This window comes from Embiotoca jacksoni, unplaced genomic scaffold (genome assembly GCF_022577435.1).
Source record: "Embiotoca jacksoni isolate LCO1_2020_lvr unplaced genomic scaffold, fEmbJac1.0.p SCAF_3, whole genome shotgun sequence".
Lineage (NCBI taxonomy): Eukaryota > Metazoa > Chordata > Actinopteri > Embiotocidae > Embiotoca > Embiotoca jacksoni.
Window position 1 is genome coordinate 16,442,282 of NW_027185381.1, and position 16,350 is coordinate 16,458,631.

Genomic DNA, 16,350 nt, shown 5'->3' on the forward strand with positions numbered 1-16,350 from the left:
AGGTGGAGGTCAGAAAGAATTAAACAGAAAAGAAGGACTGGAGCAAGGACTGATGAAAGTGATGGAGAGAGGGGTTTTTTTGGTGGGTGTGGTGGTGCAGAGGGATGGGAGGCATGGAAGCAGATGGGGGTTAATGTATGTAGTGGTGTAGAATGGGGGAGGTCCTGCTCAGAGAGAGGCAGAAGAGGAGAGAAGTTTGTATGTGGAGAGGTCTAAGGGTTGGGGGAGCACTTTGTAGGCAGGAGGTGTGGTGAGGTGGGGAGAGTATTATTTGAGGAGGGTTAAGTGAACTCTGATGGGGGGGGGGGGGACTCAAGCATTCAAAGGGGTATCAACTCAACAGATTCTCTACTGCTGTCCCTACTTCACAGGCCTCATCAGCTCCACTTCCAAACATACCATGCCTCTCCACAAGTTAAAGCAGTCCCCCACCCATTCTGTACTTACACATATGAGTTGATGAACTCTGAGATGGTCAGAGTACTCTGGGCCCTCTTCCTTACTGAATAGAAGAGTTTAGACCATACTGAATTGATGCTTGAGAAAGGGGCATTCTCCTCGAAACACACATCTCCTCTGGGCTCTATAGAAAAACCCATGCATAGTCAAGGACGTGTCCTTCTTTTTATGGTCCTAGCATTATTTCGTATTTTTCTGAACTATAGCTAGATGGCGGGGTTTAAAAGAAAAGGAGGATACGACTCAACAATTTTACAAGACTGAAGCTGAAGACGAATTTCATCTGTGAGGTTACACACATGCAATATTTGTTTTCAGGCTATTCAGAAATTACTACAATTGTGAGGGTTAATAAGAACATGGTTAAATGAAGAAAATCAAGTAAAAATGTTAGGGAGACTCCATAGAATGGATGAGTTCAGAGAAGATTCGAATTGAGTAGAAAGTTTTCTTTTTGAGGCACAAGACTTTAACAGTATGCATTTGCTTTTGCTAATAAGAAATAAGCAGAATACTGTTACTTAGAGTACTTCAACTAAGAGCTTAAATGACATTGCTGATGTAACAAAGTATAAGAAAGTTATAGTTACTGGGCCTCTTTAGGATTTGTTGTGATTGTTGCGATCAAAAATGCCACATTTTGTAGCGGCCTTTCTCAAAAATTGGGATACAATTCAGACTTTTATGTATGACATTTTGTTCCGGTAAAATTGGCAAAACTTTCAAGTCGACAAGAACAAACAAAAGTGGTATCTAATATTCAAAGAGTCATATTTAATCAGTTCTTGTGATAATAAACAGTCATTATCACAGAAATAGCTGGAAATATTTTAGTTCTCTTTTTTTCCATTTTATGAACTTAAAGAACCATGGGCATGAAATTACAAACAAATTCCTGACTCCTTTTATTGTAGAAAAATCACATTCATTTTGCAACATTTGAAGCTCCTGGGACTAGTTGCTGTTGTCCATTTAACACTTGAACATCAAATGCAACAAAAGCACCTCACAGTTATCAACATGCAAGAAGTATGGCCAGTAGAGGTGTAGAGTAACATTCTTAAGAGGGGCCAGTCACGACTACTTCACTTTATGGCAGACTGGGTTACATGATCCTTGGAATAATGAACTAGTACATCAACACTGCCAATCCCACACAGCAAAGAAAGGGATCTGCCTGTTCCAGCCCCTAATCCCGTCTGTTTGAGAAGCACAGACTTTGGCGTGACACTTGTTCACCATAGACTCTTGTATTCTCACTGGAACCTCAGAGCGCCAGCTACATTAGCATATCGGTGAGGCCCATCCCTTCACTACAGGATTAGTTCAGCTCTCCTCCCACTGTCTGATGGCTCTTTACCCAGATGGATACAGCCTGTTAGAGGTCTTAACCACACCATTGCCACTAAAGTCATTATCATTCACCACGAATAGGAATCAGCTCACTGAGGACCTGCTGTTAAGAGAGAGACTGACATCTCATTTGGGATGGTTAAAAAGAAATGAAACTCCCCTTTAGACGATGATGGAGTAACCAATTAATGCCCAATCAATCCATCTGTGTGCTGAATGACTGTCTTATTTTGTTAATCTGCACTTGTGAAATTTTTTGAAACACTATTTATACATGTATTGACTTTTGCAGGACACATACCCATTTTAAGTTGTTGGTAGAGGGATTTATTTGTTGTTAACAAATATATATATATATATATATATATATAATGGTGTTTTTTTTTTTTTTACACTTGTTACATACTTGGTGCACCTACTGTATCTTAGCCTGGAATTGATGTTCATTGCTTATCACTGCACAACTTTGTTTTTCCACAGAATGAAATTTGTCACACTTTAAACCATAAAACAGTCAGTTCAGCTTGAAATTAAATTACGATAACTTCATTCTAGGAACTTCTATGTCACCCATGAGACTGTTGAAACTTGAGTGGCGCCATCACCAGACAGAGAGTCCTGACAAGATGTATCTGTCTGTTTGACCAGATCGTTCCATATAAACCAAGAGATACAACACTGTAATGTCATGTTCAACACTACTACATCAGGTAAGCTAAACTGCTTATGCATTACATTATAAAGGAGCCAGTTAAATAACATGCAATTGGTGCAGTCTTTCTGCAGTCTGACTTAACCTAGAAAATACATACCTAATTTTGTAATGGATTCACTAATATTCTTTCCTGACTCATTAAAAAAAAACCAGTTAATTTAAAGTAGTTAATTTATTATACAATTGGTCCTCTGAGAAAAGCTAAATATCAACAAATTTGAAACAGAGCATTGCAAAATAAAACCAAGACCGGAATTCATTTGATTTAAAAAAAAAAAAAAAAAAAAAAAAAAAAAAAAAATCTATCACACATGCATAATGATTAAAGATATAATAAAATATGTGACACTGTATACAAAATAGTAATGGAAAAAATGGTGGCAAGGACTATCTTTAAGCAAAGTCTGGGTATGGATCATGAAATATTCAGTCAAGAATGCAGTAGCTAAATTTGACAAATTCTGTGCTCACCTGTAATAAAATGATTTTCTGTGTTAATGTACCTGTTTAAATGAGATTTGTGTGTCATATTTTGCTGTTAGTTGTTTGTGAAAGTGATATATAATTAAAAAAACATTTGTCTTAAGTCTCATCAGTAAAAAAAACAACAACAAAACAGGCAACAACAACAACAAAAAAATCTAAAATGACTCGCTAAGAATGAGTTTCCTCAAAATGCTCGACTTTCACATATTTGGCTGTGTTTTCCTGTTTTCACACTCGTCCTAACCTTTGCCTTTCCCTCACCTTTTCTCTCCTATACAACTCAGTTTTCTTTTCTCTCATGCTTTCTACACTCTCTTGCACTCTTCCTCCCGCCTACACTGCACTCCCCCTATTTCTCAATCTCAATCTCTCTCTCTCTCTCTCTCTCTCTCTCTCTCTCTCTCTCTCTCTCTCTCTGTTCCTCTCTCAGCTTCTCTCTCTCACTCTGACTGTGCTGTCTGCCTCAGCTGTTCTCACTTGCACTGTGTGCCTTGCGCTGTGGGGACAGGGCAGAGCTGCGCTGAGTGGGGCTGAACTAGTTCAGAGGAGTGTTAAGTAGGGACAGATAGAAACAGAGTGAAAGAGGGGGACAGAGAGCTAGTGAAGATTCTGACTACCAAGCACATGGGATTATCAGCTGAAACAAACTGGATCTGTTTTCCTTTCTGTAAACTCAAGGTAGCGACTGAGTGATGACATAGATGGCTGTTTACACAGAGCTACATGCTTACCAGGACAGAAATCTATGGCAGTCATACCCAGACCTATTTACTCTACCTAGCATTTAGAGTATGGTGAAGAACTCTCATTTGTGCCTAGTTTAGTAAAGGTTACCACTGACTTACTGGTGTGGGAGGCTCACTTGCAGTGACATTGACCCATCACCCCCCAACTCTGCTTTACAGGTTCCGTCTTCCTTGAGTTGGACTCTTATTTTGGCTTTTGACCCCTGGAACAGGACAGAGCTTTTGATCTGGCATGGGACGAGACCTGCTGTGAACCAGCCTGGACTGACCCACTAGCATTTTTTTCATAGTCTCTGGACAACAGGAACATTTCTTCTAAAAGCCCTTTTCCTACTGAACCAGATCTGAGACTTTCCGCACTGGAGTCGTATATTTAAAAAGGACCTCTCTGGCCTCTATTGCCCCAGGACCATGGGCTTTCTCTGGGGCAGCATTATGCTGCTGTGTGGGGTGGCTATGCTCTGGACGGAGGGCAGCGGAGACCAACAGACCAAGAAAAACGTCCCCCGGCTAAAACTCTCCTATAAAGGTGCGTTTCTGAGTTTGTATTGCCCTTCAAATGATAAGACTACAAGTGATTCAGTTCTTCACTATTTTATCTGAGGTAGAGCTTATGCCCTAGAGTGTTACTTCTTGCTAATGTAGTTTTATATCCCTAAATCACATATGGTATGCTGATCAAGTGACTGCTGGTAACGCACTGTCTCTAGAAGTTATAGTGACTGCGAGATCCTAGACGTCTCTGTGAGGCAGAGAGGCTTTAGCTGTGATTAACTGTAAAAATACAGATAATGTAAACTGAGTTGCAACAAGTAAATCAATTCTTTACAAGGTTGTTCAACTTTATGGTTTATCAGGCTCATGCTCTATTTGTGTGACAGTGATGAATCTCTGTACTACACGATTCAGGTCAGGTTGATTTGCATTTCTGAACATGAAATATCTTTTATACAATATTATTCTTACAGACCACTGTTATTGACACTACTTAAAATAGTATTTATGAGCAATTACATGCAATGTACTAGTGAAAAAACAAAACTGTGGACATATCAGGATAAACTTGTGGCAGTGTTGAAAATATTTCTTCTAAGTGTTCAGTAACCAGCTGGAACTAACAAATAGTAATTAATGGGAATAATTAATTAAGCATACTATTATCCCAAAAAGAGAATAGTTTAGTGTAAATTAATTAAGTGCGTAACTTGCTAGATAAAAAAAAAAAGGAGCTGTCTGATGTATCTTTATGGTACAACTGAACTGTTTGTTACAGAAGTCTGTCTCTGGTGCCTTTCCTCGTTCTGTCTTTCTGTCCCAGTTTTGATCAACTGCTGTTGTCAGTTTTGCAATGAAAAGTGGTGGCAGATATGGACTCCCTGGCAGTTGAGCGTCATTTATCCCTCTCTTTTTTTCTTTTTTCCTGGATGTCATTTTTCCGCTCCGTTCTCTCCTGCATGGTAATTATACTCAGGATGAATGGTGCAGGTCTGTTTCAGCAGATGGCTCACCCAAAGAGAAATGTTTCTCGCTCAGCACTGGGGGATCCATAATTATACACACACACACACACACACACACACAAACACACAAATACACACAAATACATGGCCATCTGTAGATAGCAAATGATACCTGTGAGGGTATCAGTCATTTAAAACCACATGCTGTCAGTTTGGTGAAACACGCCCATACGGTGATATCTCTATTGGAAGTTAAGCTTTCAGGTAGCAATCTGGACAGCTTGGTTATTTGGCGGCCATCTCCAGCCTCAATATTTCCATTAGTCCTCATTTGGATTTTGGCTGGTGGGCACAATATTTGGCACAATCCCTGACTGAGGAGTTACATCCAGAGGATACTGAGCAGGTATAATTATCATGCCTGCAAATGTAGTGGAAATATTATTCATACAATACTGTGGAATTTCAAACATTATCCACTCTAGGTCCCATTAGGCAAGTGACATGGGATTATTGCATTATGAATCATTTATATCATCATATAAATTATGTATTACCCTTGTGATAGGTGAAGTAGATTTACTCATGGAGAAAATCAGATGATTCACTGTGGTGAATTACAGAACAGTATCTGCCTAAACAGTCTTAAGAAGTTGTCCAGTCCTCAGGAAGCAGTGTCTGATCAGTGACACATGGGATTGTGAGGTGAGGGAACTCTGACCCCTACAGGTCACCGGGGGAAATCTGTTGTGTCCAAATGAATGTGTCTGCATGGGCAGGCCTCCTCACACTTGCACATGTTTTTGACTTTACTGGTATGAACACAGCAGGGAAGTGTTTATCTCAAAAACGTGAACCTGTGCAGCAGCTTGCTCCCCGACAATATGAGTCCCCCTCAGTAGACTCAGTTTCACACTCTGAGGCATACATACCAACTTCCTTGGCCAAAGACCTCCACCACACACACACACACACACACACACACACACACACACACACACACACACACACACACACACACACACACACATACACACAACCTCCCTGCTGAACCTTTGGAGTTTCCAACATATCTTTGAAAGTGAGAGTCGAGGGGCAGGAGGGCAATGGAGTAGGGGAAAGATAACAATGGTACCCCATGGCTACATAAACATGAGCTCAGATCCAACTGTATCAACAGCTAAGTGACTGGCTGATGATTAGGAAGTAGGAGGCCGTGGACTTAACAGTGTACAGCAGCACTATAAAGTACGATAAATGTTTCACACATGTTAGACTTAAGCAAAAATGTATACAACATTGATTCACACCCTCTGGGTAAATGGGTCTTCTGGGGAGTAAACAAGGATCCATATGGTTTTCCAGTTTATGGGTCACAAGAGGCAGAGCATATGATGTGTACTGTCCAGGGGAGGAAAGAGAAGGTACTTGAGTTTTATAGGATGTGGGTGTACTGCCAAAAGTAGTCTTTCTCTGACTTGTCCACCCCTTTTCTTAGCAGAGCCAAGCGCTTCGCACAAAAGCACATACACATATCCACCGACACACATAGGGGCTGATACATTCATTCAAAGAAGCACAACTGAAGTCCTTCTGTTGAATACCAAGAGGCAAAAAGAGCAAGGGCATGACGAATAAAACAAAATTATAAACCATTTAGTCTCACTGGCCCTAAGATTTCTGTTTAGCAGTCATAAGCCTAGCTGTTTTTTGTTGGTGTTATTCTCGTTTTCACTGTGCTGTGAAATGACTTTTAATCAGAGTTGGAAAATGGAGACCTTTAATCCATAAGCACGATAAGAATCTTCGGAGCGGAGTTGGGTTTCAGGGTGTGTGTACAGTACAAACTCAGAATGGCCCTGAATGGTCACGGGAAAGTAACCTACACACTCGGAGCGCTGGATGTTTTAAGGCTTTCTCGGGTTATGAACAGCCTGATCTAACTGGAGGCATGTTTAGGATTTGTTACCGAGTGTTCAGCTTTTAGTCTGCGTGTTTGTTCAGGAGCCTTCAAAAGAATCTTTGTATCAGTTAACATTATCCTGCAAAGTGAGAAGATAAGTTCACTTTTAGTACTTCTGCTTATATAATCTCCGACGCCCATAGCGATGGGCTCACAAAATGACATAGTGGGATACAGAGCTGGGAAATAAGGTTGAAATCAATATCATGGTCTTGATAAGAACATTGTCGATGTCGATAAAAACTACAATGCAAATGTTTGAAAAAATTAATTTTGAATTATCAAACTAAAATGACGTTACCTTTGTTCCACTATGATATATCATGTCATACGAACACATACTTTTGAAGGAGTCTGACCTCAAAGAGCATGGGTTCATTTCTTTTAACTACAAGCTTATGTAAAATGTTAACAGACTAGGACCATGTCATCATCATATGACATTATAAAATTGAATTACTATCCCGCCTTGGATATGCAACTCAAAAATCACTTTATCGCCAAAAACATCTTGAGTGTAACCTTTCATTTGTAACAACAGCAATCACATCAGGCCGATTTGCAATCTGTAAGAAAAATTGGGGAGGTGTTTGCCTGCATTTCTGCTTGACACTGAACAAATTACTTGACTGAGGCTTTGTGGTGTTTTCCCTCAGGAACGAGTGAATCAATGACTGTACACACTCCAAGTGATGCAGTGATATGCTGTGTTTTGTCAGAGTGCAATCTCAGCCATGTCAACGATGAACGTCAGTGAATCTACTGAGCCAGGGCCAAACAGCAGCATCCACAAATACAGTACTGGCAGGCGTGGGTTATTATTAAGAAGTGTATCTGCTTTTTTCTGAGGAAGCACTTAGATAACACTCCCTGTGCCCTCCAGTTGAGAAGGAGAAAGACTTAGAAAATGTAGGGTAAAAGAGTTTATTTTTATCAATCTCACATGGGACTGTTGATTCTTTGCATCCATTCCATCACCCTCCCCCCCTCCCCCGCCTCCTTCTCTCTCTGTCTCTCTCTGTCCGCCTGGCTCTTTGTCTCTTGCTTTCACTTTCTCCCTCTCACTCATGTGCTCTCCCGGCCTCTAACTCAGCAGAGAATAGTTGGTAAATCTGTTTTATTTTTTTATACTGAAACCACGCAAAGGTATGCAAAGGATGTGAGGAGAGACTGAAAGGGATTGTGGGCAAAAACTGCTGCTGAAACAAGACATTTGCCAGGATTTCACAGGTCTAACTACGATACGGCAGGGCAGCAGCTGACACCTGTTACAAGCCACATATTTCCCCATCCACCTGTCTGTCTGCTGTTAGTTTGTCAAGATGAAACTGTCGAACTGTTGAACAACAAATTCAGCCAAACATGTTTCGTGCAGCACGACACGTTAAACTTGATTATTACTGCAAAAAACTACCAGGGAGCTGAGTCTGTCAAAACCCTTTTGCAGCAAAACTTTGGGTTTTTGGTTTAAAGTTGCAGGTTAAATATGAGCAACACAAGTGTTATTCTATATTTTAATACACACTTGTTCGGTTTTTACCAGAGGGGACACCAGTTCAGACATGTGTAGGCTACAACCTCTGGAAGGGTTTGGAAACATCCTGTTTCTTTCCAATAACACACAACGCAGCACGCGCCACACACACACACACACACACACACACACACACACACACACACACACACACACACACAATACCCATGGAGTATCTGTCTCTCGATGATTAGCTTTTAATAACTTAGCTGTAGTCTCTGTTGAATGGTCTGTTGCCATGGACACTACTCCCATAGACTATTTTCACAAACCAGAGATGTGTGCATGTGTGTGGTGGGTGGATATGCTGATGCTATTCAACTTTCTGTAAAACAGGGATGTGGTTTAAGGAGAAATGAAGTGCAGTCATCGTGTCTGTGCAGTTTCCCTACCTCTTCTTAGCACCTCGTTTGTAAAGAAAGGGTATAATTATGTGGGGAATTATTAGTTTCCTTTAGATAAACAAATTACAGAAAAATTACACAGGCACACTTTTTGTGTTTGCAGAATATTTTGAGGATGAGAAGAAATCTTTTCTTTTAGCTTTTTTAAGGTTACTCATCACTGCGTATCAGTAAGTATATGAGTAGTATTGCCTTGCTGGATATGATATCGTACAAAAGAATTAACCATGATATCCTTTCCTTTTTATATGGAGTAAAACTAAAATGATTAGTGGTGAACCCTGGTTTCACTTGCTCTTCATTGTCGTCTCCCACACACCAATGCAGACTTGATACAGGTGAAAAAGGTCGCAAGAGGATGTTATTGTGCTGTCAGTGTAGGACGTACACTTGACCCACTAATTACCAATCACCATGGCTACAGCGCAAGCTAAGCTATACTTTTTCGGCAACTTTTTATGACTTTGAGCTTTTTGCCCTGCGTAGGATAGTGGATGTGTTATTTGAAGAAATGTAATTACTGATTTTGCAAGTAAATTCACAATAAAAAAATTAAATTAAGAGTAATGCGGAATAGCTTTACCCAAATGAAGTCAAACTTTGTACAGGATTTACAGACACTTGATACAAACTGAAACTGTAAATATCTGGAATCACTTATTTAATCATGATTTAAACTGTGTAAAGGTATTCCTGGATAAAAATCCCTTTGTCTTGCATTACTACTGTACGTCTAAACCAGCTGTTTGGTAAGGAACCAGTACCATTATGTATCTGTACTTAATTTAAAGGGGATTTCCGTAAAGTAATGATTGACAATTACTACTGGATGTGTTTTGTAGAGATAAGTGTGATCCTGTTTTAGGTTATTACCATATATTACGGTTTTATACATATATATATATATATATATATTGTAAGAGTATGTCTCCTGGAGCTGTATAGGTCTCGATCTCGGTCTCGTTTATTTTTAGACTCATATTTAACTCCTGGTTTGTCAAACAACCAGATACAGTATGAAAGTACGACGTCAGAGCCTGGTGGTAATAAAGATACATCTCGATGTTAGCACAGTGTCTGGTGTGACAGACAACCTCACCTGGCACAAACAATCTTACCTTATCTGGCGTGGTGAGATAAGGACGAGGAGCTTTGAGGTCCTGAGCTGCTGGACAATGTTGGTTAGCTGCAGTTCAACGGTGGCAGGAGCTGTATGTCGGCATTGACACCATCAGCAGCAGACAACTCTAAAAAAATAACAGAACAGTGCTTTAAAATTTAAAAAAAAATAAAAAAAAAAAAAAAAAATGTCCCCACTATACTTAAAAACAATGTTAGCCTTTTGTGCAAATAAATGTTCCCTAACTTTAGTAGGTGAGTCAATGGTAATAGAAAAAGTAGCATGCTAACACTGTCTATAATCATCATATGCCAGCTGGCTAACTATCTGTTCGGTCAGCTAACATTACCCAAGTATACATAGCTACAAGGCCTAATGAAACAATGATGTGAGAAATTAGTGGCTCTCTACACAGCTTAGAAATGCATAAGCGGCTGACAAGGAGGCAAAATAATTGAAAAATAAAACTCGGTAACATTAGCGGACAACAGCGGATCATTCCCCATCGTCTCAGGCTGTTGACAGGTTCAAGGCCTGAGTTGGTTTGATGCCGAGTGCCGAGTCCGGTACATTGAAATGAGAACTTCTCTGTGGCTGAACAACGCCGCGTCGCCCGCAGTCCTTCTCTTAGTCCTTGCAGTCCTTTTTCAATTTATTTTGTTTGCCGTTTATTCATTTGACATTTCTATGGAAACCAACAGTGCCCATTTTGCGCTGGATCTGTTCAAATACCGATTTGGTTCTTGAAGCTCCCTTGAGTATATTTTAATTTCTGTCAAGGAGATGTGCGTACAGCAGAGCGTTTGTCTCCTCTACAGACCACCGTTGTCTTTACTAGATTTAACATCCATGGTAAAATTCTGTGTTGTTAAAACTGGCGCTCACAAAGTTTTAGTTGGCGTTGGTTGGTCAAAATAATCCCACCCCCGACCCCTGACATAAGCGTTTTTTGGTTGCAGACTAGCCAAGTCTTGGTGGCGCTCTGGAACCAGCTCACTTGGCCAAAAGCCGGTTGTTTTACTGTCAAATACAAAGACCTGGTATGAGATTAGGCACAGGCTCCAAAGCCCTTCAACTGCCTTGCTGAAAAAAGGCAAATGAGTGGCCACAGACTAGATCTGTTCTTTACGATTTAAAGAATACTTTCAGATCCTTAAGGGCTTATTACATCAATTTTAAATGTTAAGTTCTCAGAAGACTTTGGAGCAGGGAGTCGGGGAGCCGCAGGGCTGGCTCGCACAGCAATGCGCATTTATATTTAGGAGGCTGTCTAAATCTCTCCCAATCAGCAGTAAGGCACAGGAAACCAGCTAAATGACCAGGACAATACTAATAACGACTGGGTGTCCTATTGTATATTACCACCCTGTCTGTACAGTCATGTGCATTTGTGTCCATGCAAATCAGGCACATGTATGTCCACAAAAACGGTCGGTTTTGGACTGGATACCCAAATTCCACGAGGATGAGGAAGTTTGTAACTTGGTCACATTTTTTTTCCCTCTCTCTTCTCAAACTGTGTTTCCTCACCTTTTAACATCCAACTTAGGTTTTTCATTTATATTGCCACCCTTTATTTTGCCCCTTAAATAAAAAACAACTGACCTATGTTGTAACACAAAACATTGACTTGATTTACATGGAGGCAAAAACTTTGTTTTAAGAGTTGAATGCAATAATCATGCAAACAACACTAGTGAATTTGGTTTAATTTTCCTATAAATAGTAAAATAAAGCAACTTAAATCACATTAACATGGATATTAAAATAAAAAGTTTGGCCATTTAAACCACAGAAAATTGCCCTTAATCTCTTTAATAGGTCTTCAAAGAACTGTGGTTTGAGCATCTGTTTTGGTGTCGGGCTTTCCCACTGTTTTTAAGTAACTTCCAAATCAAGGTCTGATGACCGTAATAGAGAACTGATGAAAGTCAGCTTTGTTTGAGTTCAGATCAGACAGAGTTCTCAGATGTCAGTGTACACTCTCTAAGTGTATGTGTTTGAGCTGGTACCTGTCCAAGAGACTGGCATGATCCCGCCAAGAAGCAGAGAGTTCATCCGGTTATATCTGTGGCAATGTGAGTTCTGGGTTCCTGGAGAACAAGTTGGGAGGCTCCCCATCTAGGGGAATCATTGGATGTTCATCGCTGGATTGTTTCACTTGGATGAAACAGGTTATAGTAACTGTTCTGCTTTATATTATATTTGATCTCATTTCTCCTATTTTTCTTTTATGTTGTAAAACACAATACAAAATCACGACAATAAAATATTCATTTACTCACTTCCAACTCTTAAAAAAGTATTTGATAGTTTAAACTTCAACTTCTAAATTGCTAATTGATTAGGATCATTTTATTCTAATAAAATATACTAAGTGACAAAATACAAATATCAGAGATATCAGAAATATAATTAAAAACCAGCTGAAACCAGCTTACCATATTAGAGTAAGCAATTAAACACATATATCTTGCACATTAAAAAGTAAACATACAAACCTTTCCCCTTGAAATGAGAATTTAATTTTCTGTAGAAACACAGCACCTGTTTCACCAACTAACACAATAGTGAATTTGAATACTTTTTGAAGGAACAGGAAAATAAATTAGATTTTCAACCGCGAGAGCTGCTCACTTCCTACAAGCATCTACGTCACCAACAGGTAACGCACGGAGTCACCTTTCTTAAAGGGGAAGGCTCAGCGGGTAACACATGAAGTGCACTAATTAGGATAAAACTAGCGCATCTGGCGATGTCCTATCTTCTACAGAGAAATTGTTTCACTGTTACCTGACAACTGCTCGACTTCAGTAACAGTTTTGACTTAGTTTTCAAAAGTTCATCAACTGTGCACCTCAACGCTGCGACTAGGCTAGTCACTCAGTATGAGGAGACACCGTGTATCAAGGTTTTTTTTTCTGCTCGTGAACTGCTCTGTAAAACTTTAATTGTAACCTTCACTGTAAAACCTCCTGTTAATTTTAGAAAGTGTTAGAAGTGGGTGAAACCAAAAAAACTTGACAAGGGTATTACCAGTGTTGGGAATAACTAATGCATTACTCTGTCCACTATTTTTGGTGTGACAAATCACTAAAATTATATTGCACAATAGCATTTATCCTACTAAAATTCCGATGGGCTTGATACTAATTAGGTAACTTTTATTTTCTGTAAGGCCATTTAAAAGTAATGCAAATGTAAAAGAAACAAATACACTTTTGTATGCAATAATTCGTAAAGTAATTAAATTGTACTCGTAAGAAGTAGTAATGGTAACTAACAACACTGGTTGACACAACTGTACAAATAGAGACATACAAAATAAAAAAATGAACCTGAAATTTAGGTTAGTATTTAAACATTTCTATTTTGACCCTTTTTGACTTGCTTAATTTTTGCTTTAGTAGATACAGCCATGATGTTTTATGATGATGCTTTTATAGCAGGTGAATGGTAGTTAATAGTAAAAATGATCCACCACCCTTATCTTTCTTAGATACTACAACCCGAATTGTTCTTTTTTTCTACCAGCTGCAACTCTTGTGCAACTTTTATACGGACAAAATATGAATGAAATGTAACGTAACAAAAAGCTTTCCAATTTTTTCATGAAACACATTGGAATGTTTACACTTTATCAGTTAACAGCTACCAAAGTTTTATTGCACAACATTCATTACTTCGTTTTAACCTGGAAATTGTTATTGAAATGAAGGAGTCTATGAATGAGTAAAAGCAGTTTGATGCCTTGTCTTCTCCTTCATTGTCTTCTCTTAAACCAATTTTCCTTTAGCTTATGTCTTCTCACTCTCTCGGGTTCTGACACACTTCAGAGAGGGGGCATTTCTTCCTGCTAAAACATTCATGAGCGTTTTTGTTTTTTTTCTTCCCTGAGAAGGATAAAGAGAGAGAGAGAGAGAGAGAGCACCAAAGGAACCATTTCTCCTCTGTTCCATAACTCTCCACCCTTTTGTGTGGGTGGTCAATGGGAGGGGGTCATGGTGTGGTTAGACTTTGTTGGTGAGAACAAAATGTGAGAAGGAGAGAGAATGTGTATGCATGTTTTTGTGCATGTCTACACACGTTACACAAAAGGTGTTATAATATCATAGTCATAGTGCCACCTTTAGAGGTCGTCACGGTAATTAGATCCTCAATGTCTGTGTCAAGTCTGGCTTTCTGCTGGGAAAGCAAATGTCACTACATTGCTAGACTTGGCAGACCATTGCACTAAGTTTCCCAACGTGAGCTGTAGCCCTTAGTAATGTGTCGTAATAGTTGACGTGGTTTCGAGTAATCCTGCTGTTTGGGCTATGAAATATTAGCAGAGTAATTTGACATTATAGCCTATATTCCTCACTGTTTTCCACTGTGAGTATACCAAGTTCTGCTTGGCCGCTCTGGTGAAGGTCACTTCCCCTTGCAGACAGTCTGATTATTGGCTCCCAATGCTGGCTTTACCTGCCGAGTCCAATTTGGCTTGGCAGTGGAACTCTCTGTCAGCTTGGCCAAAAAGAGCAGTCTCTAGTTGTGGGGATAATTTGTAACTGAAAAGGAAGCAAAGGCATTTATGTAAAAATACAGCAAAATTGAGAAGAAGAGGGATGGAAAGGTGAATTTGTGGTCACACAAACAGCCCCTGAATAATTTAATAGAATAACTGCCATAAAAATGATTTGACTTTCATGCAACCCACAAATCCTGCTATTTTGATTTATATATATTATGCTGATGACCACTTTTCTTTCCATGTTTCTCTGCAGACATGTTGGAGTCTAACAACCTTGTGACATTTGAAGGCCTGGCCAACAGTTCGGCTTACCACACCTTCCTGTTGGATGAGGAGAAAGGAAGACTGGTGGTGGGAGCCAAGGACCACATCTTCTCTTTTAACCTCCTCAATATCAGCAAAGACTATGCACAGGTAAAACCCCTGACTTGCAATCCAATGGTTTCATCCAACCATGGCCGTAAGTCTGTCTGCAATTCTGCCTGATTATTACCTGCCTTCTGTCTGTACATCTTCATCCAGAGAGCCAGGCAGGGGCACAGGTATCTCGGGACTTTCTTTTCTGTTTCTACAGAAAAGTGCCTCATGAATATTTCAGACCAGGGCTGTCGCACATGATCACACGCTGTGCCAGGCATGTTAGCTGCTCTCTGCACACCTGGATGAATAATGGAGTAAACTGAAACAAAGTGGATAACAAATCGCATTGTGACCCCTTCAACTCTCATATATACACATCCATGCACACAAGCTGTAGCTCCATCGACCGACTCTGTAAAATTGATTCGAGTGGGGGTGATTCTTTTCTAACATGCACAGGAACTCTGTTTGTGTTGCAGATCCCTTGGCCAGCTTCTTCCACCAGAAGAGATGAATGCAAGTGGGCAGGAAAAGATCTCTCGGTAAGAGCCAAAACCAGCCATCTTTCAAGTGGGAGTCAGCATTTTGCCCCTCTACTCCCACAGATGTTTTAAAATGTCTTTGTTCTTTTATACTATATACAATGTGTAACTCTGCGGGTTTCAGAGAAAATCTCTCTGATAGTTGCATCAGGATTACATTTTCTCATCTGTGTATGGTATTTTCATCGACAATATGAGATTATTTGCCTTTTCTGTTTGTTTATAGCAGTGTGTTGAATCTGTCATGTGGACCACACACTGCCCAGCTCGCCATAGGTCTGATCATAATCTCAGAGCCACGACTGAGACCATCATTTAACCTTAATCACTTATCAAGCCTCTGGGTACTCTATTTAATAGATTTAAGCCTGGAAAATCGTCGTGTTTTCTGACAGACTTACTAATATAACACTACTCTATGAATAATAACCCCTGCCACATATTCAGGGATCACAGGCATTAGTGTTCCCATGTTATGACAGTAATTTGTTCATGTTGTAAGATTTGGAATTTCTTTGTGGTCATGCTTGTTTAAGGTATTTTCAGACTGACCTCGGGACACATCAAAAGTGGACTTACAAGACTTGATTGGCTCATTATAAAAGTGATCCTTTCTGGCAGACTTTGAAGTGGAAAAACAAATTCACCTCATTTAAATTAGACAAACTGGTGTCACCCAATCCTAGTGCAATATT

The 16,350-nt window shown here is 39.7% G+C and overlaps 1 protein-coding gene across 1 annotated transcript in view; it reads left to right on the top strand.

The window, feature by feature from the left end:
- Positions 1-2,400: 2,400 nt before the first annotated feature.
- Positions 2,401-16,350, top strand: part of sema3ab (sema domain, immunoglobulin domain (Ig), short basic domain, secreted, (semaphorin) 3Ab) — a 29,330-nt gene continuing 15,380 nt past the window's right edge. Inside the window, exons 1-4 of the mRNA XM_069161915.1 lie at positions 2,401-2,522; positions 3,919-4,288; positions 15,007-15,167; positions 15,593-15,655. Coding sequence (XP_069018016.1) covers positions 4,171-4,288; positions 15,007-15,167; positions 15,593-15,655 — 342 coding nt within the window. The 5' untranslated portion in view covers positions 2,401-2,522; positions 3,919-4,170. The remainder of the gene's footprint in view (positions 2,523-3,918; positions 4,289-15,006; positions 15,168-15,592; positions 15,656-16,350) is intronic.